Source organism: Pogona vitticeps, chromosome 2 (genome assembly GCF_051106095.1).
Source record: "Pogona vitticeps strain Pit_001003342236 chromosome 2, PviZW2.1, whole genome shotgun sequence".
NCBI classification, from domain to species: domain Eukaryota; kingdom Metazoa; phylum Chordata; class Lepidosauria; order Squamata; family Agamidae; genus Pogona; species Pogona vitticeps.
In genome coordinates this window covers 19,549,455-19,574,364 of record NC_135784.1, presented here as the reverse complement: position 1 = coordinate 19,574,364, position 24,910 = coordinate 19,549,455, and the positions used below count along the sequence as shown (strand labels likewise).

Genomic DNA, 24,910 nt, shown 5'->3' with positions numbered 1-24,910 from the left:
AGAAGCGTCTACTATTTTGGTGCTGGTGGGTTTGTTCTGTTTTGGTTCATTTCCAAATGTGCAGAAACTGGAAACAAAACAAAGTGAATCGTCTTCTTTGAATTTGCTGATATTGTGGATTGGCTAAAGAAGAAAGTCACTTCAGGATATTGGCGGTTTAAACAATTTCCAGCTCTGTGGATGGACTAAGAGGAAATTAAGTTAATTAGAGCAGTAAATATGCACTGTAAATAAATGAGACTGCTAAATTGACTAGAGGAATTCATTAGCTCAGCTCTCTACTATGTAATGAGGAATTCCCTTTTTAAATACAGTGGTGCCTCGCTAGATAGTTACCCCGCATGACAGTTTTTTCGCTAGACATTGACTTTTTGTGATCGCTATAGTGATTCGCAAAACAGTGATTCCTATGGGGGAATTTCGCTAGACAATGTTTGGTCCCTGCTTCGCAAACCAATTTTCGCTAGACGACAATTTTGACAGCTCCCTCCGCACTCGCAAAACAGGTGTTTTTGGGACCTAAGCTTCGCAAGACAGCTATTTAAACAGCTGATTGGTGGTTCGCAAAGCAGCTTTCCTATGGCCGATCTTTGCTAGACAATGACGATTCTTCCCCATTGGAACACATTAAACAGGTTTCAATGCATTCCAATGGGGAAATGCTTTTCGCTAGACAATGATTTCGCTAAACAGTGATTTCAGTAGAACGGATTATCATCAGCTAGCTAGGCACTACTGTATTTTTGTGCTAAAAATAACAACACATTAATAATTCAGCAAGCCAATTTTGTAGAGTGAAAAACTGTATGGTTTATCTAGAAGTTTGTTCTCAAATAAATATTCATTACTAAAGAAAAAGTCATGAATATTTAAAAAAATACAGGAAATGTTTATCAATCATGCAATAAGTAGTTAGGAAAAAAGCAAAGAAAATGAGTGTAGATATAGTGTAGATACCCACATACAGATACAGTGCTCTCCTCATTAACAGCTGTTTATTTTCCTCTGCTTCTGATTTTTATGCTCTGTATCTACAGTAGGACCCTCTTATCAGCAATAGGTAAATTCCAACTCCCCCTCACCCACGGATGCTGAAAAACATGATTATAGCAAACACTATTTTAATAGCAAACGCTATACATAGCATGGTCTCTGCCTCCCTCTAGTGGCCAGTTCAGGTAATGTCATCTTTAGAAATTCATATTTCTAGGAATTTTCTTTTAATATTTTTAATACTTTCAAACCATAGATAAGTGAATCAGTGGATACTGATCCCGTGGATAAGGGCTCCTACTGTAATTTGCTTTGGTCCTAATTATCCAAACAGGCACTTGTATTTCTCTCCAGCCCCCACAAGATATGTAATCATTCTCGATTTTTAAAATCCATTTTTTCTCCAATCTCTACTGTTTGTATCCTTTGAGAATGTTCAGACAGTTAGGGCAGGAAGGACAGCTGAGTTTTATGGAAAAACCCGTCTCACTTTTTTACGTCTTTTCCCCTGTGTGCATTTTTTTATGGGATGAAAGATGATCACTCCGGCTGAAGCTTTTCCCACATTCCAAGCAATTGTACGGCTTCTCCCCTGTATGCATTCTCTGATGTATGGTAAGGCGGTAGCTCCGGCTGAAATTCTTCCCACACTCCAAACATTTGTAAGGCTTCTCTCCCGTGTGGATTCTCTGATGGGAGGTGAGGTCGGTGCTCTGACTGAAGCTTTTCCCGCACTCTAGGCACATGTACGGTTTCTCCCCTGTGTGCGTCCTCTGGTGCAAAGTCAGATGGTCGCTCCGGCTGAAGCTCTTCCCGCACTCGGAGCAGCCGTACGGTCTCTCCCCCGTGTGGGTTCTCTTATGCGCTGTCAGGTTGGAGACCTGGACGAAGCTCTTCCCGCACTCGGAGCACTTGTAGGGTTTCTCTCCGGTGTGGACCCTCTGATGCGCCTTCAGGCTCGATTTGCAGCTGAACATCTTGCCGCACACGGGGCACCTGTCGCATCGCTTGCTCCTCTGTTGGCTGAGGAGCTCGTGGAGGCTGCCCACCTGGATGGCCACGGATTTGTTCCTCTGCTCCTCGCCCAGCCCCAGATTCCTTCTCTGCAGGCAGTTGGGGCTCACCTGATGGGCGGCGCTGTCTCCCACCTCCTGGTGCAGGCCAGGGGCCAAAGAAAAACCTTCGGACTCTCCCTCCGCCTCACAGGGCCACACGCCTCCTGGTGGAATGAAGGCAGGAAGCCAGTCAGCCCCTAATGGGGTGCCTATCCTTCAGCAAGACAATTCCGATGGCTAGCTGGTTCTAACAACAACAACACTCTTGGAATGGCAGAGCTGGATGGAACCCTATGAGTTTAGCCCCTCTGAAGGAGGCGCAATGGAGAACCGAACTCCTAACCTCTCTGGCTCCATAGACAAGACACCTAAACCACTGCGCTATCCAGCAGTTCATTTACGGAGTCCATTTTTATCCCACCTTTCTTCTCTAGGAATCGTACAGAAACCAGGTGTTCGGTTCTCCTCCTTCCCACTCCTAGAATTACATTGACCCTTGCTCCCTGCCATCATGGTCACTGTCCCTATGTTGGAGGGTGAACATCTGCAGCAAAAAAAAGGCAGCTGTACTTGCAAGGATTCTCATACATTGTCCCATAGTGCTTAACGCACCATGTTTGGATGGAAAGGATTAGCTGGCTACACACCCTTGCCCAGGGATTCCCCCAAGGGTATTTGCAATGCTTTCCACTCTTCCAGGAGGCTCCTTTTATACCCTGCCATGTGTATCAATGAAGACCTATAGTTGAAACTGAAAACACTGCCCCCTCTAGTGATTAAAAAAGTAAGATTTTTTTAATGGTGCAAAAGCATGGGGACATGGGTGCTGGGGGCCCCTCAATCCATGGAGAAATGGCCCCTAGGCTCCTTAGAGCCCTTCCCCACCCCCACCCCTGGTCCCGGAGGCCTACTTTCTGTCCTAAGACACAACAGCCTCAGTGCTTCCTAGGAGGCCTAGGTCCTTGCGAGAGGTGTAGTTCTTCGGGAGGGGCCTTCCACAGAGCCTAACACCCCTTGAGATGCCACATCTCACCGAGATCTAGGTCTCCCAGCAGGCACAGCAGCCTTTGCCTTTTTCAACAGGCAGCAAGGCCAGGTCAGTGAAATGTACATCTCTGTAGGTATGTGATTTGTGGCCTGGAACTCCCAGACATTTGTCTGGTGAATTCTTGGGAGAATTCTGGGAATCGAGTCTTCCAAGAATGAAAGCATCCCTCTACTGTGCATGGCCCATGGGCTAAATCATATGGAGCCCCAGGGGTCGATTTCGACTTGCAGGGGGTCCATGTCAGAAAGGGAAAAAAATTAGGGGTACCAAGATGTAAATGGGGGTCTACGGAAGCAGATCCTATTAGGCAGATCATAATAAATATTTAGGCGATCTGTAATTGCACCAAGCACAGATTCTGTGCACATAATATTTCATAACATTATTTAATTAGGTACTATGTACTATCTGTATTGTGGTGTGCTACATTCATGTGTAAGTTTATAAAAATATTGGTAAATTTTTTATGGTAAATCTCGGTGTGTTGTAAATGGGGTCTATGACATTTTGTCATTTCTTCTCATTATTGAGCTATACGGGCACACACATCGCGCGTGCACGTAGTTAAACCCTTAAAACACGTTTGAACATTAATAGGTTTAGGAAAATGCGATATTAGGTAGGCAGGGGTTCTACGGAAAACAAATACGTGGGCAAGTGGTCTACGGGACAAAAAAAATTTGGGAACCTATGGGCTAAGTGTTGCCCACCTCTGCATCAACCTCACTCCATAGCATAAAAACCTCCTAATGTTCTCGTCTTCCGGCATGGCTTGGGCTGAAATTTGGGGTCTGCCCACCTGGAGAACTGGGGGAGCCTAACAATTCTTGAGATTTCTCCCAGACCTTTGAGAATTGACAACAACCCTATTCTTTTACCCGAGAGGCCGGGCTCCTCCTCCTCCTCATTTTCTTGCTTGGTCCTGCTGCGCAAGTGACTCTGTTCGATCTCAGAGGGTGCCTGGACAGCCTCAGTGCAACTCCGAGTGGCCTCCTCCTCAAGAGCAACCTGGAGGAGGGAAGAAAAGCCCTTTTAGAGACACAGAGCTGAGAGGGCAAGACAGCCGGTTTCCTAGGAGGGGGCCTGAATGCATTCTCAGTAGTAGGCCAGCAAGACTAGATCTAACGGCCAGAAGCTGCAAGTGGGGGAATCCATAGCTAAACTATAGAAGAAACTCTGGACAAGAAGGGCAAAGGGCGAGTGGAACCAATTAGGTAGAGGAGTGGTTCCCAACCTTGGGTAACCCAGAACTACAACTCCCAGAAACCCCAGCTGGCAAGGTTAGGAAGCACCCTATAGTTGACTCATTGGCATCTGCAGCTCCCTTGCTGTAGTGCAGGTGAAGAACTGCCATAAACCTTGTCCCATTGGTTGACCACTGGCACCCACTCATTGCCCAGTGTAATGGCCTCACCTGGTTTGCTTGCCTCCTGGCTTCTCGCTGCCCCCGTAAGAAATCCTCAGCCAGGGTGACCGCTTGGGAGCAGGTCTCAGGCCTGTGTTCCCTGACCCAGTTTTGGACCTCCGAGGGCAAGATGGCCAGGAACTGCTCCAGGATCAGCAGCTCCAAGATCTGCTCCTTGCTGCGCCTCTCGACCTCCAGCCACCGGCAGCAAAGTTCCTGGAGCCGGCTGTAAGCGGCTCTCGGCTCCTCCGCCTCCTGGTAGCAGAAAAGCCTGAAGTGCTGGCGGTGCTTCTCCCGCCTCAGGGCATCTTCTCTCAAGATGGCCGCCTTCACTTTCCCATAGTCCTCTCTGTCTCCGGCTGCCATCCTGAGAAAGGCCTGCTCAGCTTCTCCCCGGAGGGCCGGCAGGAGCCGGGCCGCCCACGTTTCCCGGGGCCATTGGCAGGCTTCGGCCACTTGCTCAAAGGAGGCCAAGAAGGCTTTGGTGTTGTCCCATGGTGGGGGCTCCTCCGGCGGCAGGGAACTAGCCCGCTGTGGCTGAGGGGCCTCCACGGTCTTCAAGAACTCCTGCCACTGGGCTTCCCATCGCTGAAGCGAACCCTCGCCCGGTTCCTGCTTAACCTGTTCTCTGGGCATCCTCTGTAGGAGCTCCCCAACATCCCCTGCCTGGAAGCCAGGAAAGGCTTTTCTTCTGCCTTCTGATCGCTCTCCGAAGAGGGGACTTGCAAGGTGGTGGCGCTCCATTTTCATCCTTCGAGGGCTCCCCTAAACCTAGCCCGGCAGCATAGGAAGCGCTTGAAGAAATGACAGCAACCTACGTTTCGGCGCTGAGCCTCGTGCTAGGAGAAGAGACCTTGAATCAAGAACAGAATGAATACATTGGCTTTCTAAAACGGGATTTCGGGAAAGTTACGTCTTTTGGGAGTAATTAATTAATTACATGTATATCCTGCTCATCAAGTGGCACGCCACTACTCTGGGCGCCTAACAACAAATAATGACATAAACCACTCACGTACCCACCCATCAACAGAAAACACCCAAGTCATTAAATATATATATAGAGAGAAAAAGTTATTTTGGACCTTAGCTGCTAGAATCCCCAGCTAACATAGTTACTGGCAGATTCTGAGAGAGAGAATCTCTCTCTCTCTCTCCAAAATAACTTTTTCAATCTCTGTCATTTCATTTGAGAAATATCCAACAAGTGCTGGATAGCTCAGTGGTTTAGGCATCTAGCTGTAGAGCTAGAGGTTGGGAGTTCAATTCCCTGCTCTGCAACCATTTTATGAAGTGAGCTATAGTGCAAAAAAATAAAAAATAAAAATTATGCCAAAGAAAACTTGTTAATCTTTTAAGAGAGCACTACATTTTCAATCAGAGTCAGTAAGATGAGTTCTTTAAAGACTGGCAAATTTACTAGTGTGGCATAAGATGCTTCATAGCATTTGACTGGGGCATCAGCACATCAGTTATGTGGAACTCATACGATTTTGCCAACCTGAACTAATTCACAGCGTTGTAATGAGTATAAGATGGAGTTGAGAACAACCATAAGTTCATTGCAGTAATGCCAATATGTTAATGAGCAAATATTTTATTTATTTATTTATTTATTTATTTGATTTATATCCCGCCCATCTGATCTGGTCGACCACTCTGGGTGGCTTCATAATAAGGTATATACGAAAACATAAGAATTTTACAAATAGTCCATAACACATACAATAATAAAACAAATAATAAATGAAAGAAAAAAATAAAATAAATAAAATAAAGACATGCATACCTGCACATGTACAAAAAAGAAAATGGAACTCCTTCAACCAGCAGGAATGTTATGCCAAGCGAGCAGAGAAATATTCCCGTGGGGTTAAGGAGAGAAGAATGAAATGCCTTTCCTCCCAACCCACCGCCATTAAGCCACCATTTAAGTGAAAGGTGAGTTGAGCCTTCCCAATGGTGTGTGTCCTCCTGATCTGCTGATCCAAAGCCACAGCCAGCCAAGAGTCAGGGTGGCTGGGGATCATGGGAGTTGTGATCAGCCACACCTGGAGAGCCCCTGGTAATTCCGAAAGGAACTACTACTGTGTCCATGGGCAAGGCCATTTTGATTAGGCGTTGTAGCACCCATGGCTAAAGTTACCCCACCATCATCAAAAAGTGAGGGCGGTATCCCACTCCCCATAAAACACTCCCCTGCCCCTTCCTCTTCCTTTGCTTCTCCCCCGCTCCTAAGGGATAAGTGCACGGACTATCCAACCCATGTGGCTTTAAACAAGGACGGGGAGGGCAAAGACAGCGGAGGGGGATTGGAAAGACCTGCTCCAGGTACCAGGATCCGAACTGGAGGGAGGTGGGAAGAATGAAATAACCTTTTTAGGGACAAGAAAGGCACCAGCCCTCTCTTCCTCCAGGCCCCACCTCGTCCGCTCACTTCTCCAGGCAGCCTTCTAGTCCTCAGTGTTCTCCCGCTGTCTTTCTGCAGGTACAGGGTAACCCAAAGCCACGCCCCTTTCCTCTCCCCCCCTCCCCTCGGCCTTACAGGAAACTTGTTTCGCTTTTCTTCCGGCTCCGTCTAGGAAGAAGAACTCTTTGGTCTTAACCCTTGCCGGTGGCGTGCCAAGCGCCGTCCACGGTGGCAAAAATGCGAGTGATCGGCTGGGGGTGGGGTGGGGTTCGGAGCTGGAAAGCTAACGAGTTACCAAGTAACGTCGTCAGTCTAGTCCCTAGTAATGTTTTGGTGGGAGCGTTTCAACAACAAAGCAATGAGGAGCAAGGGAGTTACTTTGTTGGTGCAATTGAAAAGTTGGATCAGAGTGGTGGATGTAAAGAGGAACGTTTCCTTAGTTACTTTTTAAAAATTACTATGATTTATAGACTACGGTAAAACTTTGAACTGTGTCAAAGAACTGCGTTGTTCTGCAAGAAATGGATGTGCCTGAGTACAAGAAGGTGTGGTTAGGACAGAATAGCGAGAGAGAGAGGATGGCTTTCTGTAGGCAAAGGTAACAGATAAGTGTGCATTTTATCTCGTTACCTGTTCAAGCAAACGTTTCATACAGAAAACCAGATTACATTCATATGAAGGAGTGAAAATTAGCAGAAAAAAGATCAATAATTTGTGAAGGAAAAGGTTCAGAGAGTCTTGCTCTAACCACTTGGTCACATTACCCTATTGATTCTGGAGTGGGTGAGCTCAAGAGAGTTAAAGGCGGTGATGGCTTGGGAGCCTGCCTGGAGTTCCAAAAATCCACAAGGTTAAGCGCCTAAGACTGTCAACACCAACCTTGCAAGGTAGAACTGCCACCACACCCACAAACTCCCAGTGGGTGTTCAAGGCAAAGACTTAAGGTACCCCAAACCCTCGCAGCTAAAAGTTGAGACAATTGAATGGAGACGTTCTTATTAAAGATTGCGAACATTTTTATTAAATATAGTGAAAAGGAAAAAGTTTCAAAAAGGCATCCAAAGTGTTCTGATGGAAGCAATAAAGTCTAAAGTTGGAAGAATATGGAGCAAGCGCAAGAAAACAAGAAGACTAGCTAACCAAGTATTTACACATTTTATAGTATAGTCTCGGAGCATGTACAGAGTGCATTCCTCACATCACAGCCTAACAGGACAGCAGCTGTCTCCTGTGAAGGAGCGGGGCACACGACTGGGCCAGTAAGGGCAGGGGTAAATGACTCCGTTCAATAAGGCATGGTGCCAGAATTTCTAAAGGAGGCAGTAGGTTTTAAAAACTCTTCCTTGACTCCCCCCTCCCCCCGTATTGGATAATTATCGACCAGTCTCCATAATGCATTTTTGGGGAAGGGCTGGGAGCGTCCTCTCAGCTCCAGAGGTTCCTGATTGAAGAGGTTGCTTGAGCCATTTCAGTCTGGCTTCAGGCCTGGTTACGGAATAGACACGGCTTGGGTCAACATGGTGGATGACCTACACCGAGAACTGGATCCGGGGGGAGGGTGTCAGGTTTCAAAACCATCGCCCTTTCTGGGATGGGTCTTGGAGGTACATGGGTTCCAATCCTTCCTGGATGGTTGGACTCAGGTGGTGGTGTGTGTGTGGGGGACTCTTCTTCAACACAGTGGCCGTTGGCCTGCGGTGTCCCTCAGGGCTCAACCCTGTACCCTGTGTTTTTCAACATCTACATGAAACCATTGGGGACACATTTTCTGGAGTTTTTGGATTCAATACCATCAGTACAGTGATGACACTCAGATGTTTTCTCTCTTTCCCGTCTGATTCCAAGGAATCTGTTCTGTGCTTAAACCAGTGTCTTTTGTCAGTGGTGGACTGGATGAGGGCTAACAAATTGAAACTTAATTCAGATGAGACAGATGGAGCTTCTGGTCAGTCATAAGGAAAACTAGGAGAGAGGGATGCAGCCTGTACTGAATGGGGTTGTTGTTGTTTAGTCGTTCAGTCGTGTCCGACTCTTTGTGACCCGATGGACCAGAGCACGCCAGGCCCTCCTATCTTCCACTGCCTCCCGGAGATCGGTCTAATTCACGTTGGTCGCTTCAATGACACTGTCCAACCATCTCATCCTCGGTCGTCCCCTTCTCCTCTTGCCTTCACACCTTCCTAACATCAGGGTCTTTTCCAGGGAGTCTTCTCCTCTCCTGAGATGGCCAAAGTACTGGAGCCTCAGCTTCAGGATCTGCAAATGAGACCATCTTACTGGTAGAAAGGAGCAAGGACATGCAATAACTTCTAATGAAAGACACAAGACTGCAGCTGAACATTAAAAAGATAACTTTCTCCCACCAACTCTCCTCAGACCTGAAGAAGCTACTTGGATGAGTAGCAAAACGTTTCAACCTAATAAGAAAGAGGTCTAGTTGCCATGACTCAACCTCCAGATAACCAAACCTGGATGACTGAGAATCTTCAGAGATATTAAAAAGATAAAAATCATGATTACAGAAGAATTAGCCAATTTTAGTGCCGACAATGAAGAAATTGAAACAGTTGGCAATTTTGTATGCCTTGGTTCAATCATCCATCCAAAGGAAGGCAGCAGCCAAGAAATCAGAAGAAGACTGCGATTTGGTAGGATAGCAATGAAAGGAATTAGAAAAGATCATCAAGCGCAACAATGTGTTACTGGAACCGAGACCAAGATCATCCACCCTCTTGTATTTCCAATCACCGTGTATGGGTGAGAAAGTAGGACAGTGAAGAAAGCGAACAGGGGGAAAAAAAAGATTCATTTGAAATATGGTGCTGGATTGCAGATACCCTGGACTGTCAGACAGACAAACAAGATCAAATCAAGCCTGAACTTACCTTTGGAGGCAAAAATGTTGAAACCGAGGCTCTCCTATTTTGGGCACATCCTGAGAAGGCAGGATTCTCATCATGCTGGAAAACGTGAAAGGCAGTAGGAAAAGAGGAAGGCCAAATAAAAGATGGACCGATTCCGTAAAGGAAGTGACAGGCTTGGCTTTGCAAGAGCTGAGTTGGGATGCCCCTTGTAAAGGGGGGGACGGGACCCACCGACCCCCCAAAAAACCCCAAAACTCCACAGCCTTAAGAATCAAAATACCGAAGGCTGTATGCCAGTTTGTATTTATTCTACTTAACTTTTTTTTTTTTGCAAGGGGTTCATTTAAAAATGCAAGCCGCGTGTATAGACTGGTTCAACACATCCTACTATCTGGTTCTTCAGGCATTTACAATGAAGAAAAACTTCAGATGTATTATGGGCTACATTTCTTTCTCTCTTTCCCTCCAGCGAGCATATGGAGCCATCTTCCTCCCCAGGCAAATAACTTGCAAACTGAGGCGGGTGGAGAGTGAAACAGACGCTACCAAAAGAGTACACCTTCGAATGGGAGAGTTCCGCATCGCAACCCTGTTGTACGTCCGTCCCACTGGGTCCTCCTTCTTTCGTGGGAATTTTGGAATGTGCCTCCACAGGAGCCCCTTTGCACACACCACAGATTTATACAATTTTATTACTTAATACACACCCATTAATATACAAGAATAAAAATATAATTAAATTATTCCAGCCAACCCAGGGAAATACACAATATAAACAGCAGCGGCAAAAAAAATATAGGCAAGAACTTCTGAAAACAATACAGTGATGGTAAAATAGAATCATGTCTTGGTAGGCTTCGAAAAACCAGTTGGACGAAATCCAGCAGTTAGGTGACAATCTGAGTAGGCCCACTGTATGACAGTTACAGAGGAGTTGAGTCACCAAATCCTTCCTGATTCAATGGGCCTACTCTGGTTGCCCATTACAGTAAGGCCACCTTATCCAGGGTCAATTGGTTTCAAGCCCCCACCCCTACCCCCGGCCATAGATGCTGAAAAATAAATAAATTCTAGTGATTGCTATTTGAATAGCAAATACTATCCTGTACATAGGATGGTCTCTGGCTCCCTCTAGTGACTAGGTATGGTAATTTCATCTTTGGAAATACAGGTTTCTAAGATTTTTCTTTCAACATTTTTAATATTTTCAGACAATGAATCACTGAATCAGTGGATACTGATCCTGAAGATAAAGGGTTCTAGTGTACCACTGGCCTAAGCGCATGCCTGTGACAAAGGGGTCGGAATCTTGTGACATTTTACGGGGCAACAAAAGAAGTGATCCAGTTTTTCACGACGCCACTAGACTTTTTGCAGGATTGGCTGAAAAGACTAACACAGTCATGCCTGCGTTGAGCAGAGAGGGAGGTTCGTGGGAGAGCTTCCCTTCCGCATGGATCCTCTGATGCAAAGTCAGGTTGGTACTCTGGCTGAAGCTCTTCCCGCACTCCAGACATGTGTACGGCTTCTCCCCCGTGTGGATCCTCTTGTGCCGGATCAGGCTCGATTGATCCCGGAAGCTCTTGCTGCATTCGGAGCAGGTATACGGCCTCTCTCCCGTATGCATCCTCTGATGGGCACTCAGACTCCCCCGGTGGCTGAAGCTTTTCCCACATTCCAGGCACTGGTACGGCTTCTCCCCAGTGTGAACTCTTTGATGTTGGATAAGGCTCGGTTTGTCCGAAAAGCTCTTGCTACAGTCCGGGCATCGGTGCGGCTTCTCCCCTTTGTGAATCTTCTGGTGCCTAAGGAAGTTCGTGCTTTTGTTGAAGCTTTTCCCGCACTCAGGGCACTGGTAGGGTTTCTCCCCAGTGTGGATGATCTGATGCGAGGCCAGGTGAGCGCTCTGGACAAAACTCTTCCCGCATTCTAAGCACTGGTAGGGTTTCTCCCCAGTGTGGATGATCTGGTGTGAAGTCAGGTGGGCGCTGCGGCCGAAGCACTTGCCGCACTCCAAGCATTTATACAGCTTCTCCCCTCTGGGGATCCTGGGGTGCTTTGGGAGGCTTGACGGGTCCCCTAAGCTCGGGCTCAAGTCCGAACTTCTATACTGCCCGTCAACGGCCAGGAGACCCTGATGCGATCTAAGCGTGGTACTAGGGGCGAAGCTCTCTTCGCACTCCAAATACGGATAGGAGCTCGTCCCTTCGTGAAGCACTTCATGCTCTGTAAAATCCCCCCTGTGGTGGAGGCTCTTCCCAAACACAAGACTTCCGTCTGGTTCTTCCTCCATGGGGGCTCCCCAGGGAATACTGGGGGACCTTTCCCTTCTCTTCTCTTTCCGGTTTTCTGGTGACATCCGATGGAAGTCTCCAACTGGACCAGGGAGGGATTGGGTTGTCCTCTCCTCTGCGTGGTTTCTCTCTTGGCTCGCCGAGCCCTCTTGGGACCAAATACTCTCCTTCAGCTCTTCGTAGGCTCCTCTTTTCGCTAAACTCCCATACAGTTCTGTCTCACTGTCTCGTCTCCACTCGTCACCTATCGGAATTAAAGCAGAAGTTCAACAAGAGCCTGAGTCAAACTACAGTAGTGCCTCGCAAGATGAAATTAATCCGTTCCGGGGTTAATGTCGTGTTGTGATATTTTCGTCTTGCGAGCTGCGGTTTCCCATAGGAATGCATTGAAATTTAATTAATGCGTTCCTATGGGAATTTTTTTTAAAAAGTCACTTATCAGTTAGGGAGCTGGGGAAGCACCATCTGAGGACTGGCAGGGGGCCCCCTCACCCGTATCGCTGCCTTAGGAGGTCCCCCCGGGCTTCCCTTGCACCATCAGAAGACTGGCAGGGGTCCCTCTGAGCAGCGAGCGGTGCTTGCAGAGGCTTCTCCAGCACCATTTTTGAAGATCGTGCCCTTTCCCCCGGCCTTCAGCAAGCCTCCGAGCAGAAAAAGGGGAAAAAAAAGAAAGCCTTTTCAGAGCCTTACCGAAGGCTGGGCTAGCCTCTGCAAGCGCATTCGTTGTGCAAAAAACAGCCATAGGAAGAATCGTCTTGCAAGGCACCAAAAACCTCGCCGGACCCATTCATCTAACTAGTTTTTCGTCCGGCGAGGCAATCGTCTTGCGAGGCACCACTGTATGTCAAAGCATTAACATTTCCTAAATAGAGGTGGAATTCACAAAGGGTGTGCACTTTCCTGTTTTTGGACGACAATTCCCAGAATTGTTGGAGAATTCCAGGAACTATAGCTCACAAACCTAAATCGGTGAGCCTTGTAGGTTTTGCCCTCCCTAGAGAAATACTTTCAAGTTACTTACCTGCACCATCAGCTTCTCTGGCTTTTCTTTCCTGTTGCTGATTTGTAAACAAGCAAAAAAAAAAACTGCTGCAGTGCTTCTGTGAGTCTTAGTTCTTTGGGAGGTACCCGATGTAAAGCCTAATGGATGATGAAATTATGACTCCCAGGGAGCACTACAGCAGTTTCCTTGCCTTTTCTGTTTTTTCTTTTAACGAATCAACAATAGAAACCTAGAAGGTATACAGATTTGAGCTTGTGAGCTACGGTTCCTGGAATTCTTAGAGAATTCTTAGAACCACTGTCCAAAAACACGTGAATTTATTTTTTAAAAAAATCTTAATATATGTTTAGTTGTTTTTTAAAATATATTTATATAGTGTTCTTTTTAAAAGTCACGTTTTATCTGTTGGGAGCCGCTGTGAGTCCCCTATTGGGGGGGGGAAGGCTGCATATAAATAATTTAAGTAAATAAGTAAGCAAATAAGTACATGAAATAAAGAGTAGACCCCTAGCCTTCATATTAACAAAAATCTAATATTTTATCTTCTGATTATTAGGCTACACCTTAATGAATGTTCGGGGTGGAACAGGTCATGTTGGGAACACAAAGATGGGCAACTTGTGGCCTTCTAGAGGGCGCTGTACTACAACTCCCATTATTTCTCTCCGTTGCCTATGCTGGCTCAGGCTGATGGGAGTCGTAGTCTGAACACACACTAGCCCATCTGTACTGCAACGTGCTTTTCTCAGACTGCTTATTTTGCCAAGCTTGGGAAAAGGTTCCCTTTAGGGACTCCAACTCCCATCGTCCCCCACATAGCACAGCTAAGCAGCTACACTAGTTAATATGTTCCGAGCACTGTATGGCTCCCCCAAAAATCACTTTCTAAACTGTGATTTTATGGAGATGTCAAAAGGTAATCAGTGTTTGATCGCAAGAAAATCCTGATAATGCTAACGGTGATTTATGTCTCTAAAAACAACCCAAACAACATGGAGGCATTGTTGGGTTTTGTGTGTGTGTGATTTTTTTTTTTAGCAGACTCACTAAATAATAACTGCAATCAGGAAAAAAAAAGATTGGAGAAATGCCGATACCATATATTAAGGGCTGGCCCTCCTTGTATTTCTGCTCATTTATGACTGTAATAAATCTTTGAAACCTTGAATAAGAAGAACCCAAGTGATAAAATAAAACAGCTCATACAATTTATAATTTTTTTTTCATTTCAGGTTTTGTCTAAACATGTTTTGGGCCAAACCGGGCACGTGGGCAACTAACTGCTTAGGTCCCTCAGTCCATTCAGCTGTTCCCCTCCCCATGAAGCAACATAATGTTATTAAAAGTATTTTGCTAAAAAAGGTCCTTTGTACTGCCTAAGCAGCAGGGACGGATGGAGGGAACTATACCCCCTCCCACCTCAACAATCTCCCATACCCTAAAAAAATAAAATAAAATAGCTAAAGAAAATTATTTTGAGAGCGGAGGATGTGGAACAGCCTCTATGGGTATGTCCATGTAGTCCACTGACCTCAAGACCGAAGGGTCAGCTGTCTTTCTGCAAGCAGATGAAGACCTTTCTCTTCAGACAGGCTTTCAATTCGTGATTGGCTCTCTGAGAGGAATTTGTAAGTGTTTCTTAAATGGAGTGTTATGCCTTGTTGCTTTATTTATTTATTTATTTGTTTATTTATTTATTTATTTATTTATTTCATTCATTCATTCATTCATTCATTCATTCATTCATTCCCTGCCCATCTACTCTGGGTGGCTACCCATAAAAATAGAATAAAAACAGTATAATAAAATAAAATTAAAATTTGCTTTGATCTGTTTTTGGTGGTGATTTTCTTTACCCTTTTCTAGCATGGTATTTCTTTGATCTTTTTTAAGTTATTTGCAGACTGACTCTTTTTTGGCTTTTAAATATTGTCTCTTAATCATGTAAGCCCCCTTGGGTCCTTTTAAGGAGAAAGACGGGGTAAAAAAAATAGGTGAAACTAATCAATCAATAGTTGAAATCAGTCAATGAAACGCTTACCCAACAGGCCAGCGTCTCTGTGGTCATTCTCCTGCTTGGTCACCACGTGCAGTTGGGTTTGCTCTGCGTCAGACAGGATTGGGCCTGCTTCAGAGGAACTCATGGTCTCCGTGCTTTCTGACGACACCTGAAATTATCAATTATTTACACATTTACATCCATACACAAACTTTCCTTCAATAAGGGCAAGCTTTCCCTTCATGACTAGCTGCCTGAGTGAGGTTTTTAAAAGGATGGCTGTGCTTTACTGCATCAAAGTGCGGTTTTCGTGCTGCTTATGTTTGTTTGTTTGTTTATTTATTTTCATTTTATTTATTGGATTTCTATCTCACCCGTCTAGACCAAAGGTGTACTCTGGACGGTTTACTGCCTTTCAGTGTGGTATTTATTTGATCGTCTTTTAATATTTGTACACGTAACCGTTTTTTAACTTTAACTGCGTCTTTTGATTATGTGTAAACTGCCTCGGAGCCTCTTGAAAGAGAAAGGGAGGGCAAAAATATTATATATTAATTAAATTAAATTAATTAAATAAAGTAGAAAGAGCTGCCTTTCCTCCCACGCAATATGTTTATTCATTAGTTGATTTAAAGCAGAGAGAGACAAAAGGTAGCCCATTCTAATGGGTTTAACTTTTAATAACTTCTGGTTTAAAAAAAAAAGGAAGTTGCCTGAAGCAACTCAAGAGAGACCCTGTCAAAATTGGTCCTCTTCCCATGTCCCCTGGAGAGCAAAAATGAGGGTTTCTGAGGAGGCACTCGACTTTCTGGAAGTCATTCCCCTCTCGGTTTAAAGCAATAGAGGCTGGCAGCCCAAGGGTCAGGGGTGGTGTGTGGGTCCCCCTTGGCTGTTAGTTCAAACTTAAAAAAAAAGCTCTCTAAAGCAGTGGTCCCCAACCTTGGGCCTCCACATGTTCTTAGACTACAACTCCCAGAAGCCTTCACCACCACCTCTGCTGGCCAGGATTTCTGGGAGTTGAAGTCCAAGAACATCCGGAGGCCCAAGACTGGAGACCACTGCTCTAAAAGCAGTGGTTCTTAACCTTTGTTACTCGGATGCTTTTGAACTGCAACTCCCAGAAACCTCAGTCAGGACAGCTGGTGGTGAAGGCTTCTGGGAGTTGCAATCCAAAACTCCTGAGTAACCCAAGGTTAAGAACCAGTGCTCTAAAGTACTGACCCTGGTGGCACAGTGGTTGAACTGAGGTACTGCAGTCAGAACTCTTGCTCATGGCCTGCGTTTGATCCCAACCGGCTCAGGCGGCCGGTTCAAGGTGGACTCCGCTTTCCATCCTTCTGAGGTTGGTAAACTGAGTACCCAGCTTGCTGGGGGTGCAAAGCGTAGCCTGCATGATTAAATGATGAACTGCCCAGAGAGCGTCTTAAGTTCTATGGGGGCGGTACATAGGCGGCACACTTTGCTTTTTTGCTTTGACCCTATTCTGGGGACAAGGTTAGGATTCATGAGAATGGCATATACCTCGGAAATTCCTCTTAATGTGCCTCTGAAAATGAAAGCGATGTTTAAAAGTACAGTGTTGCCCCGCATAGCGATGATAATCCGTTCCAAAAAAAACGTTGCTATGTGGATTCGTCGCTATGCGGGGCAAAAAGCCCATAGGAACGCATTAAAACATGTTTAATGCGTTCCTATGGACTATAAACTCACCACTATGTGGAAATCCTCCATGCGGCCCCCATTTTCACTGCCCGGTAAGCGAGGAAAGGGCGCGAAAACGCCGCGGGTGGCCATTTTAATTACCCGGTGGCCATTTTGGAACCACCGATCAACTGTTCCCAAAACATCGCTATGCGAAAATCAGTAAGCAAAACACTTACCGATCATCACAAAGCGTTGTTTTCCCATTAGAAACATCGCTATGCGATCACAAAAAGGATTGCAAAAAACACATCGCTAAGCGGATTCGTCATTAAACGAATCGCTCGTTATGCGGGGCACCACTGTAATGAGAAAACATTACTAGTTACACCAAGAAAGTACTGTAACTACATTCCGATCAGGTCCATTGCTTTTGATAGTCCACTTTATTCTGCCCTCACGACCTCCCTCAAATATCACAATACAGGTAAACAAGGATAATTGCGATTTATGCAAGCCATTTTCAGTCTGCCTCAGAAAAGGGCAGGTCTCAACCCCAGTGAATCTATGTGGTCTGTTAAGTAATAATTATACTAATCATATTTATCTTAGAACTGCAGCGGTGGAAGGGACCCTCTGGATCATCAAGTCCAGCGCCTGTCAAGGAGACAGATATGGGGAATCGAACTCCCAGCCTCTGGCTCCCCAGTCAGAGACCAAACCACAAAGCGATCTAGCAGGTGTCCCACCATGAAAGATCCTCACCGGGTTCCCCTGTCTCTTTGCCTCTTGCTGCCTCCAAAGAAAATCCTCGGCCAAGGTCACCGCCTGGAAACAGGTCTCCGGGCCATATTCCTCGACCCAGTTCTGGATCTCCGGGGGAAGGACCGCTAAGAATTGCTCCAGGATCAAGAACTCCAGGATCTGCTCCTTGGAGTGCCTCTCCACTTTCAGCCACTGTTGGCAAAGCTCCCGTAGGCGGCTGTAAGTTCCTCTTGGCCCCTCCACTTCTTGGTAACAGAAACGCCGGAACCGTTGCCGCTGCTCCTCCCTTCTCTGGGCGTCCCCGCGCAAGATGGCGGCCTTCACTTTCCCATAATCCTCTCTGCCTTTGGCCTCCAGACCAAGAAAGGCCTGCTCGGCCCCTCCGCTCAAAGCCGGCAGGAGTCGGGCCGTCCACTCTTCTTTCGGCCACCGGCAGCCCCTGGCCACTTGCTCAAAGGAGGCCAGGAAGGCTCTGGCGTTGTCCCACGGTTCCTCCCTCAGTTCCGAGGTCCCCCATCCCGAATGCGGGGCCTCCACCACCTTTAGGAATTCCTGCCACTGGGTTTCCCATTGTTGCAGAGAGCCATCATCTGGTTCCTGTTTCACCTCTGGTGGTCTCCTCTGCAGGGACCCCTCAAGTGCACCAGGCTGAAGGTGATGATGCTCTTTCCTCGCTCGCAGCAACAGATCTCCTAGAGGACGTCCCATGGTGCCCTGCTCCTCCATCTTCATTCTTGGGTGACACCGTCCAGAAATGATATTGCGTTGCCGAAAACTGGAGAATTGACCGAGGAAACCCGAACGCGGATGTAGAGCTTCTGGCTGAGGAATCAAGAGAGGAACAGGACATATATGAAGAGGGAGGGGGGGAAACAAACAAACATGAAAATAACAATTTAGAGCAAAAGCACTATTCCTGGAAACTAAACCTGGAGTCCTGTCACATGTCAAATACTCCGGACTGAATCCAGTTGTTGGTTCCAACTAGGTTATCATCACCCTCAGGTGCCATGAAGTCCATTCTGACTTATGGCAACCCTTTTCCAGGGTTTTCCAGGTAGAGAGTACTCAGAAGTGGTTGACCTTTCCCTTTCTCTAGGGGGAGCCCTGGGATTGTGCAACTTGCCCAAGGCTACCCAGGCTGGCTCTTCTCCCACAAGGCACAAGTGGGGAATTGAACACCTAACCTCTGGCTTCACAGACAGATACCTAACTCACTGAGCTATCCAGCCAGCTTTCCAACTAGATGGGCCCATGGAATCAACAGAGTTTACTTAAATGGTGACTTACCAACACCATGTTTGTTTAATGGGCCTACTTCAGTTGAAACTAATAATTGTATTTAGCCTTTCAAATGATCATGCTCCTCACCACGCTGTGTAGAAAATAATGATTTGTACTTCAATTCCTAGAGCCTTGGACAGCCTGGCCAAGGGCTGAGTACGGAAATCCAAAATATCTGGAGGTTGAAACCCACTGATTTTCCATTAGTTTTAAGGCTTGAAAAAGTAGTTCCAGCTATTTCCCGGTTTTGAAAAGGAACTAAAATGCTTTTAGTTTGTTTCTCTTTCTCAGAATGCTAAAAGCTACTAGCCTGTCATCAAAACACAACTAAATAATGAGGTCTGACATCAGTTTTAAACAATAAAACACTAGAATTTAATTTGAACACACAATAGTTCATTATTTTGAGCTGCAACATCCGAAATCAAAGCAGCCATGATGATGAGATAAAAAAAGAGAAAAACAATGAAGTTATACTCTAAAAGCATTCATGATTCTCCTCATTAACTTACAACCTCTATGACACTTACTTTTTTGTTACTAGGAAAAAAATGAATTATTTTCAAGTGCAGTGGTGCCTTGCTTAACGAGCGCACTGTTTAACGACGAATCTGCATAGCGACGCGTTTTTTGCGATCGCTTTTGCGATCGCATTGCGATGTTTTAGATAGGGAAAACATCGCTTTGCGATGATCGGTAAGCGTTTCGCTTACCGATTTTCACATAGCGATGTTTTAAAAAGAGCTGGTCGGCGGTTCCAAAATGGCTACTGGAATAAAAAATGGCCACCCGCAGCGTTTTCGTGCCCTGTTCTCGCTTACCGGGCAGCGAAAATGGCGGCCGGATGGAGGATTTCTGCATAGCGGTGAGTTTTCCCCCCACAGGAACGCATTAAATGTGTTTTAAAGCATTCCTATGGGTTTTTTCCCCCGCATAGCGACGAATCCAGATAGCGACGATTTTTTCCGCACGGATTATCGTCGCTATGTGGGGCACCACTGTAGTTACTTCTGAGCAAAATATGCCATGTTATTCTTCACCCTTCCTCTCCTCCTTCAGAGGGAGGTCCTTGAAAATCCTCCCTCAGAACATGGTGGCTATTAGCCTAAACTTGTTTCCAAGGGAGCAAGTCCCTCATAACATGCACAACATTTGTTAGTTTTTCAAGTGCCACAAACTCTTTGGTGTTTTTGCTCCCACCGACTAACACAACTCCAACTGTTGTGGCAATAAAATATACCTATTTTAGCTGTATGAGAATGGAAATCTGTGAGGAGAAGCTCACTCATGTATAGAACTATATCATCATTCTTTGTCATTATGACGTCAATACCTTTGCATTATCTATAGTACCCTAGTTCCCACTCCCACCTTATACAGTATTAATCTGTGGCATTGCATCATGCATTCGAAGAAATGGGCTTTGCAGTTCGTGACAGCTCACGCTACAATAATCATTGTTTGATCTTTCAGGTGCCAAAGAGTTTTGGGTAGTTGTTTTATTTGCTACATCAAACAGCATGCACCACCCCTCTGGAAAAAGCTGCACTATATGCAAAATCTCCCTTGGTAGAAACAACTTAAAAGACACGCCGGTTTGAGTCGCCCAGATGTTCTTGGACTACAATTCCCATAAATCCTGTCCAATATAGCCATTGGTGAAGGCTGCGTGGAGTTTTAGTCCAAGAACCTCTGGGGTCCCAAGGTTGGGAGCCACTGCTTGAAAATATCACAAAGGCTCTTTGTTGTTAAGTCGGTCTGTTGCATTAAAAGGCATTAAGACAGAAAACAAGGAATCGTGGCACATATTAAAGACCAACAGACTCATGAGTACAGCATAATAACGTTCAATGGGATGCCCTGGGCATTATGCTTTTTGGGTTTTTTTAAACTGAAAATGCCTGCAGGTTTTTAACTGCAGGTTCCCACCCCATTCACACGCGCACCCAAATTCTGCCTGCCGCGTTGTCTGCAAATCTTGGAAAAAGTCTTCCACAATCTGGGTTCTTTCCAGAGGTTCTAGACTACAACTCCCATGGCCCACAGGCAGCTGTGAAAGAGTGATGGGGGCTGTAGTCCAAGACTTGTGATGAAGCCAGGATCCGGGGAAGGTTGCCTTAAAAGAGGGGGCTACTAACCCCCTCTATAACATGCCTGCAACACAGAAGGTGGTGAGGACTCAGTGCCTATAGCTCACTACTAGCCATTTCCCAGATTCTGGTATTTTATTTATTTATTTATTTATTGCATTTTTATGCCACCCATCTAGACATAGTCTACTCTGTTCCGAATGAGATGCAAAACATTTCCATGCTGGATTAATATTCCCTCCCACCCCTCCAGCCTCCAACTCACCCAATCTCTCTCTTGTTTGCCATCTACATTTAAGAGAATCCCTGCTTGGAAAATATATATATATATATATATATATATCTTTTTTCTTTTCCTGAAATTCCTATGGAATGGGGGTGAGGGTGGGTGGGAAAACCATGCATGCAATTCCCCCCCCCCCAAAAGCTACTTTCAGGAGGAGGAGTCAAACCAGGAAGAGGATGTCACAATTCACATCCTGATCCTCTTTAAATAAATAAATAAAGATAAGCCGCCTGAAGCCTCTCTAGGACTCAGTTCTCTCATTCTGGGTTTGCAAGAATTCCTCTTTCCAGGGATTACTCTGGGTTTCCTTTCCTACAACCCCAACATTTTTCTGAACGCAGAATTTCCAAGGTCGTTTCACACTGATTTCAAAGTGTCACAAGACCTTGGTCTGATTTTTTTTAATTTTATTTTGGGAGGAGGTATTCCTAAAAGGCAGGGGGGAAATCAAAACAAGGCACTACCCAAAAACAAACAAACAAACAAAAACAAAAAAACCTCCAGTCCTGTTAGATGCGATGATTTCTCTATCAGAGTGTTAAGTTTTATTCTACAGTCATAGACCCGAAAACTCAAAGATAAAAAAAACATAATATAAGATATACAGAGACAGTAAACATTTGAGTCGGGTGGTTGTCTTAATATAACATTTTACGAATTCTTAAAACTGAGAATAAAAGTCCTCAGAGTGAAAAGCAACTGGAGGTCATGCTGTTCATGAACCACTAAAATATAGAAAACCGATCTGATTCCCAGTGCCACAAGACTTTGATTCAGGCCGGGTGCTGCCCAGCCGGAGTGTGTGGGGATCAATTTGGAAAAGTCCAGCAATTATTCTGTACGGGCAGAATCTATGTTAGAATAAGGTCCCAAGGTAGGAAATCTGAACTGGCTTTTGGTTTCTGTACAAGGAACCCTAACAGGCAGTATTTTTTTTCTCTTTTGTGTAGAAGTCAGAAGCTTTTACATACTAAATAGCAATAATTTATTCTTACTGGCTACACGGCATGATTCACGTACGATGACATATCGAAAATAAAATCCGTTCCTTACCCAAATAATGCTGCCATGGTTTTCTCGGCAGGTACTACTCAGAAGTAGTTCAGCTCTCTCTTCTTCTGGGAAGACCCCCTAGACCCACTTGCATAGCTTGCTATCTGTAGGGAAGCACGTTGGGGCATCGAACTTCCACACTCCAGTTCTACCAACTCCACACCTCCTGTGAATTTCCATGGCTGAACAGGGATTTGAACTCAGGCCTCCTGAGTCCTAATCCATCACTCTGTCCATCGCACCATGCTGGGTATTGCCTCTTTCTTCCCCTGTGGCAGAATAATAAATTATATCACTAGCATTTAAAATGCCTTTAAATGCTATTAAAATTAACTTATGAAAATAACTAGCTGTAATTCATTGGCCAAAACTCTTTCAGTTACACTCACAAGCGTAACCCAAATGGCATAACTTTTGGAGGTAAATAACCTCAAGTAGATACAGTATAAGCTGTTCAATAAGGAGCTGCAAGATTCAGCATACGACAGAGAATGTCTACAGTTTTCTTAACCTGAGGCCGTTTGCCTTATATTAGCATGAAACACCAATAGGATTTTGACCTGGGGAAAAAAATTACTTTGTAACCACTAAGCACATTCTGGATTACCCAAAAGTAACTAGTTCCATGCACTTTAGTTACTTGGAATTAGTTTTGTACCAACCCTGAGTGAGAGGTACCCCAGTCCTAATGTATTAAACTGCCTACCACAATAATGGCAATTGAAATACAGAATAATCAATTTTAAAAAGAACCCGAAACAGGAATTCTCTGGCTAAACATGGCCAGCCTCAAGATGAGGCAGAGTGATGCGGCCACATCAGGCATCAGATATATTTTTTATGTCACTAAAGGCAGTAAATTGCTACTTGTTACCATTATTACCTCATGCCACACTTGTTACCATTATTACCTCATGCCTCATGCAACAATCCCATGCGCTTTGACAGGAGATGGGCATCTGTGCTGTGTCTTGGGTAGCAAAATGCTTCAGGCTGGGCATGTGAATGAAAAAAGGAGAAATGTATTGTTCTCAGAGCTTTGGAATTTCCGTGGGGAGAAATATTTCAGAATAAGAATATTTCATGGATGAATTATATACAATTAGAAAGATGGACTAATGAATGGGTAAAGAAATATAACAAAGGTAGAGAATGCATAAAGTATGAACAATTCTTATTATCATCTAAAGACATTCAGATGACTGATTCAGTAAAGGGTACAGTGAGTAAAATTTATGGACTTCCTGATTTAGAGGAAGAAAAAAAGCAAGAAAGAAGGATCGAAGATAGTGTGGGAACAAGACATTAGAAAAAGAATAAATTAGGAAGAATGGAAGAAGATATGGAAAATGAGAGTTTTAAGATTTATGTCAGTGAGAATAAGGGAAAACTTTTTTAAACTGGGTCTAAGGTGGTATTTAACACCAATAAAATTAAATAAAATTAATGCTAGTTATCCGAATGTCTGTTGGAAATGCGAGAAAGAAATTGATACATACAAAGATTTTGGAAACAAAATTTTAAAGAATTAAATGACATATGTGAAAAAGATATAGAATTTAATTCCGAGATTGCTTTGTTATCAATATTTGAGAATGTGGAATATGATAAGATGACTAAAGAATTGATAACCAATTTATCAGCAGTAGCTAGACTGATAATAGCTAGGCAATGGAAATCAAAATCTGAAGTTCAAATCGATGAATGGTATAATGAAATATAGAATATAGCTATAAATGATAAACTAACTTGTAATTTAAAGGTTAGGAAAGGAGAGTTGAAAAAGAATAATTTTTATGAAACATGGGGCAGATTTTTGGAATATGTGTTAACAAAAGGAAAAGGGAAAGCTCCAAATCAAGAATCAATGCAGTTCTGGAGAAGAGGACAATAAAAGAAGAAGAATATAGATGGAGGAAGAAGAAGATTACAGCAAGAGGTCCCATCTATGGTGGTGGGGAGCACGATTAAATTTTATTTTGGTTTGTGTGTTTTATGTTTATGTTTATGCTATAGTTATTTTTTTAAAAAGATGAAGGCAGACAGAGGGACTCCATGTACATTGTCCCAGCCACTGGGGACTAGGTGGGGAGTCTGTTGCCCCTACACATTCGCCACCTAAAGTTTTAGAAGCCCCACCCAGCATGGCCAATGTTAGTTGTAGTCCAAAGGATTTGAGAACCAAGCTTCTTTAACTTTGTTCCAAGAGAATAGACACACTAAAGTACTGTATTGATCAAACTTGATCAAGAAAGATACTATATTAGACTGAAACATTAAATGTTCTCTCTTGGCTTCTTTCTCTGCTCTGAGTCAAAAGTGTGTTCTACCCAAAGTGGCAGTACCGAGGAGCTGAAACGGTATAAATTCCATTTTTTTGCTTATTATTTCTGTTCTATTGGCCATTCTGTTCTAAGGGATGAACTATACGAGAGGTCTCCAACCCCGGTCCACGGCCCAGTGCCGGTCCGTGGCCTGACTGGGACCGGGCCATGGAGACAGACCTCCTGCCCCGCTCCCACACACACTCACCCCCACACGGCTGATTCACGCATACACTCTCTCTCCAGCGTGCCCATGCGAGTGCCGCACCGCTATTTGCGCATGCGCATGAGTGCAAGCATGCCCAGACAAGTGCCACGCTGCCATTTGCGCATGTGCACAAGTGAGTGAGCGCCTGCACAAGTGCCACACTGCCGTTTGCACATGTGCAATACTGC

General features: G+C 44.9%; 1 protein-coding gene across 1 annotated transcript; it reads right to left on the bottom strand.

Annotated features, from left to right (window-relative positions):
* Positions 1-785: 785 nt before the first annotated feature.
* On the bottom strand, positions 786-24,389 carry LOC110070284 (uncharacterized). Its single transcript, XM_078386816.1, has 7 exons — positions 18,768-24,389; positions 17,478-18,299; positions 15,114-15,240; positions 11,130-12,313; positions 4,511-5,266; positions 3,975-4,104; positions 786-2,212 (listed from the first exon to the last, which is right to left on the bottom strand). The coding sequence occupies exons 1-7, from the start codon at positions 18,774-18,776 to the stop codon at positions 1,488-1,490; spliced, it is 3,753 nt and encodes a 1,250-aa protein (XP_078242942.1). The 5' UTR covers positions 18,777-24,389; the 3' UTR covers positions 786-1,487.
* Between the last annotated feature and the right edge of the window lie 521 nt (positions 24,390-24,910).

What these genes read in the sequence shown, in the direction of transcription:
- LOC110070284 (XM_078386816.1), bottom strand. An exon ending in CAGAGACGCTGGCCTGTTGG is followed by an intron (nt 12,314 to 15,113) that starts GTAAGCGTTTCA and finishes TAATTCCGATAG; the next exon opens with GTGACGAGTGGAGACGAGAC. An exon ending in CAAAAAGTCTAGTGGCGTCG is followed by an intron (nt 5,267 to 11,129) that starts TGAAAAACTGGA and finishes GGCTAGGTTTAG; the next exon opens with GGGAGCCCTCGAAGGATGAA.